The 4,780-nt window shown below is 38.6% G+C and overlaps 1 protein-coding gene across 1 annotated transcript; it reads right to left on the bottom strand.

Annotated features, from left to right (window-relative positions):
• Nucleotides 1–1,099: 1,099 nt before the first annotated feature.
• On the bottom strand, nucleotides 1,100–3,592 carry LOC145491059 (uncharacterized). The gene is made up of 3 exons (XM_081470205.1): nucleotides 3,512–3,592; nucleotides 2,417–2,545; nucleotides 1,100–1,703 (listed from the first exon to the last, which is right to left on the bottom strand). The coding sequence occupies exons 1-3, from the start codon at nucleotides 3,518–3,520 to the stop codon at nucleotides 1,497–1,499; spliced, it is 345 nt and encodes a 114-aa protein (XP_081326331.1). The 5' UTR covers nucleotides 3,521–3,592; the 3' UTR covers nucleotides 1,100–1,496.
• Nucleotides 3,593–4,780: the final 1,188 nt, after the last annotated feature.

The raw sequence follows: 4,780 nt of genomic DNA, 5'->3' as shown, positions 1-4,780 counted from the left end.
ACCCGAGAGTTTGCCAAATAGCGCGCGAGGTTTAAAGTTTACAAGAATCAAAACAAACATGGCGGCGAGAGGCCTACTTCGTGAAACTTTGTTTCCACTAAGTTTAGTAAGCTGTTTGTGTTGCGAGTTGTTTTTAACTTCGAAAACATTTATCCTTCAGGCAATTTCAAAGGAAAACATCCCTTTAAACCGCTGTGTTGGAACGTAACCGAAAATTGTGATGTTGATGTTGCGATCGATCGCGCCGGCTATCAATCTAAAAAAACAGCAGGAAAAAAACTACTCTTCAGGTTTTCTTCGTTCTTTGTACTTGGCTAGTCTCACCTCCGGGTATTTATGGTACTCTTCTTTTACCGCTTATGCAGCTAGCGACAACAGCGAAAAAGAAAACACTACTCAATTTTTCAAATTCGTCGCTTGTAATCCGTGTTAATCTTCTCCATCCATCCTTGTAAAAAAAACTGTGGAGTGGAATTTGTCCAACTTGGAAATTTCCATTTTTCTTAATTTAAGAAAAATCCACTCCACAGAATCTTATATAACTTTGCCTGTTTCTTCTTCTGTGTGTCACAAAAAGATATTTATAAAAAAACATGGGGTCACCGGCTTAGTTTTTAAGATAAATACAATTGATGGTAAAAAGTGGGTCAAGTTTGCTGCTATGCAATAGCGCAGTGCAACCTTAATTTATGACTTAAACACAATGAAAGACACAGTGGAGAGTTACCTTGAAACAGTTCCAAGCCTGAAAAATCGCACCTAGTTCTTAAAGTCTCAAAAAAACAACAACAGAAAACTGTTTTGAGCCACCTTAAATCTCGCCATAATTCGAATTTCGACTCGGTTATTTCGAATTCAGAGCCATCACCTCTGAATTATCTCTTGGTTTCGTTTCTTTTCTTTGTTCGTTTGCTTTTTGTTTTTTTTTTTTGCTGTCGATTATTTGGAACTCGGTTATTTGGAACTTCTTGCTATTTCTGAACAATTTTTTTGTTTCTCTTGGCCTAACATCAAGCCCGTATAATTCGAACTCCGCTGACAGGGATGAAAAATTAACATCATGACGATTTCAGACCACTATATCAGAATACAGCTGTAATTGATGAGGGGGTGAACACTAATGGGTTTCTGGTCACCAATTTTTAAACAATAAAGCAGGCCTTTAATTAAAAGCCGCTAAGAACCATTTCAACAAAGCGACTATCTAATGAAGTGGCGCTAAACTATATATGAAATTTAAGATATTGACAACCAATACTACGGTTTTTTGGTAATTTAAAGTCATTTTCGCGGGCAAAAAGTACAGTTTAGTAAAATTGGTTTGTAGTCGCTTGCTGGAAAGGGCGAAGTTTGTGGTTCTCTTCCATTACTTTAAGAAAGAAAATTTGATGATCAAACAATATAACCGAGGTGGATTCACGATTTACTGAAGAGGTTGCCAATTTGCAGGGAAGAGGGTTTGAGTTACCAGCCGCCAAGTAAGGAGTAATTCATGATCAACATTTCCGTATATTCTTACTCCTATTTGGGCTTTTTTTTGAAGTTACCAGGCATACCTTCTTAAAATCGTGCAAAATATTGAAGTGATCCACGTTTCCATGGGCAGGAACTTTAAACAGTTCTGTTTGCTTCTCTGTGTCCACCTCGATCGTCTCGTTGTATTGTTCTCCAGACTCCCTCATTTGAACGTTATAATCCACCACCTAAGATATGCAGTGAATAACATCACATGATTTAGCAGTTCATAGTTTCATTATAAAGGAAGAGGCTGAAAGACGCTGGACTGCTTGAAAAACCAACCAAGACAGAAGTGTCAAGAAAAAACAACAAATAACCTTCTGTTCTCGCATGTCATTTCAGTGCATGCATGGTTAGCCTGATTTGCAGGCGTAAACGAGGAAGGGGTGGGAAGGGAAAAAACGCCTTCTCCTTCTATCCCCGCGTTCGTTCTCCCTTCCCCTCTCCCCCCGTTTTATGACTGCTACATAGTACAATGGACCTTTTTACCAATACGCCGGCCATTTGAATTCCATTGTTTCAAATAGCTATTATGGGGTGCTCAGGAGGGAAGTAATAATTTGCTCCCTGAGCATCCCATAATAGCTACTTGAAACAATGGAATTCAAAATGGTCGCCGTATCGGTAGTAAGGTCTATTCATGTGCTCAGGAGATCTAGCTAACGGGTATTAAACCAGTGAACATTCAAACTCAGCCCAGTCCTTAGAAAGAGAGAATGAATTCGGAAAAAAACTACGAGCAGATAAGAATTTAAGAACTGCCAAAAAAACACCACTCACTAAAACTAATCATGAGAGAACCACAATTGAATAAAGTGACGGGTTTTTTTGAAGACCTTTCAGAGTAAATTACAGGTGTAAGACGTGAAACACGAATGACTTCTCTACACGCGCTTACCGTTTTAGAGGCAGAATCTGCAGTGCTGTTCCCGCATTCGGTGTAGACAGGATTGGCAGAGGCCCAGTTCACTGAGGCAAGAAACAGGACAAACATGAATGCCACCTGGCTACTGACAAGGACAGCTTGCTGGAAAAAAAACAAAGCTAATTCAAATAAAAATAAAAACTAAAAAATAATAATTACTTGTAATCTTTCTAGTTGAAACGAATCATTTACGAAATTTGCAATGGCTACTCTTAATGGAATATCCTTGCAGTAAACCTCAATCATGCACGACAAATCTGATTGGAAATATAACTTTAACTACCGTGATCACCTTTAACTTTTACAAAGTGGTGTGAGGGGAGAACTGGCCGATATTCGTAACCATGAAAAAGCCAACAGTTAGTTAAGTCCAATAACCATGGTAACCACCTGTCTATCTGTATTATCGTGTAACAGCTTGTGATGAGAACTACCTGAAGTTGTAAGTAGTGAATATTTACGAGCAGAATAACTGACTGCCTATGATGGAATAGCCTAGAACAACAATGAGCTCATTGGCAGCCAATAGGGGTTTAGAATTCTAAACGAAACATTACATCATTTGTTTGGAGCTTAGCATAGATACATGAGTTTTCTAAATTGTTCTTCGGTTACGTCCCCGGTGGTGGGACGCCGGATACCACTATCCCGTATTGGTTACATCCTGGCTACGTTCTGAATATATTATTGGATTAAACTTTACTGTTGGAGCCAAGCTACTGCGTATTCTCTATCGTCCCGTTGGATTGTTTTGCTGTAATAGATCCCGAAACCTCTAGGAGTCTGACAAACTCCGTCGCTGCAAGTGTGTTTCCCTCTGGTTTGCTGTTAACAGGGATAACAACCTTAACTTGTTATCACAGTGGCACGGTTAATTGCGGCCTATCAATGTTTTCGGAAGGAACAAATAGGAAAATTGTCGACTACTTGTTGAATTAAGAAAGATTGAGATTCAGTTAGCTATAAGCTTCTGTCACTTCATTAACAGAAATAAATCCTAGAAAAGCGCTATTGCCATAAAGGTAAATAAAATACTTCACCTACACCGATCTCTGGTTTAATACTTACGTCCAACATGGTTCAATTACTTCTAATCTTGAATTTTGGTTTTGGTTTCTTCTCCTTCTAGTTACTCTCTCTTCTTCTTTGTGTTGTTGCTCTCCTATATACGTGTGCTGGGTTTCGCCTTTTTATATGCTATGCACAGTTCTATGCATATACAATATAGTGTCTATACGAAAGTGGAATTTGATGTTTCAGCACTTCAGCAAAGACGGAAACCCCCTTAGTATTGTCTACTGCTTAGCCCAGTGCACTAGACTGAGACTAAAAATAGAACTAAGTCACTTGATATTTTTAAAGCTTGTACCGTAGTTCTCTGAATAATAGGCAGGGGCGATTATTTTTTTTTCGCACCAAAAATGCTATGCAATATAATGACTATATATATGCAATATAGTGACTATACGTGAGAGAAATGGTGTTTAGAGTGGGTTTTTCGTGAAATAGATAGTAGAATTGTACACCCCACAACTTCGTATTAGTCCCTACTATACCTCTATAGTTAGTAATTCTTTTGTTTTCTAGACGGCTTTTGTTTTGTATAGAGCGGTTTTCAATTGAGTTTCGTAAAACCAAAACCAAACCAATTACTTACCAATTAGACCACTCAGCCAATCTCAAACCGCAGTAAAACCAAAACCAAAACCAAAGTAATCTAATTACTTTCGACACTCAAATGAAAACCGCTCTAACACGCACTAATACTAATTAGCAGACAATATTCACACTAGCAAGCAGTTTCTGTTTCACGGGTTAAGTAAAAACAAAGACGGGAACCCTCAGTATTGTCTACTGCTCAGCCCCTGGCAATGCGTTAGAGTGAGACTAAAAATAGTACTTAGTCACTTAACATTTTTAACGCTTGTACCTTATTCCCTCAATAATAGCCAGGGGCGATTATTTTATTTTTCGCACCTAAAAGCGGTTATTATTCGAGAAGGGGCGATGCAAGTATATTTGAATTTTGGAATTGCAGTCTAGGTATTTGCTGAAAAGGAAGTGACATTCATGTATCATAATTTCACAGCAAGCAAATGTATTCCGTCTTCGCTGAGATATCGAAACATGGAATTCAGTCAGTCGCTAGTGAACTTATTTTCAAAATTGTTGATGCATAGCATATAGAGGCACGTAATGACTGTTCATGGCGGTGCTTAGACACTCCGGCCATGTAGTCACAGGTGAGAGCATCATTTCATCTAAGGCACAAATTCCTCTAACGCTTAATCAAATCCTAAAGCCTTGCATCTCCCACTTGCTTGCGAGCCAAACGGA

Source organism: Orbicella franksi, chromosome 6, assembly GCF_964199315.1.
Source record: "Orbicella franksi chromosome 6, jaOrbFran1.1, whole genome shotgun sequence".
NCBI classification, from domain to species: Eukaryota; Metazoa; Cnidaria; class Anthozoa; order Scleractinia; family Merulinidae; genus Orbicella; species Orbicella franksi.
Note: the sequence above shows the minus strand (reverse complement) of the source record. Positions and strands in the feature narration are given on the sequence as shown.

Excerpts from the sequence above, each read along its gene's own strand:
- LOC145491059 (XM_081470205.1), bottom strand. Across the intron at positions 1,704-2,416 it reads CAGATTCTGCCTCTAAAACG|GTGGTGGATTATAACGTTCA; the intron begins GTAAGCGCGTGT and ends TGCATATCTTAG.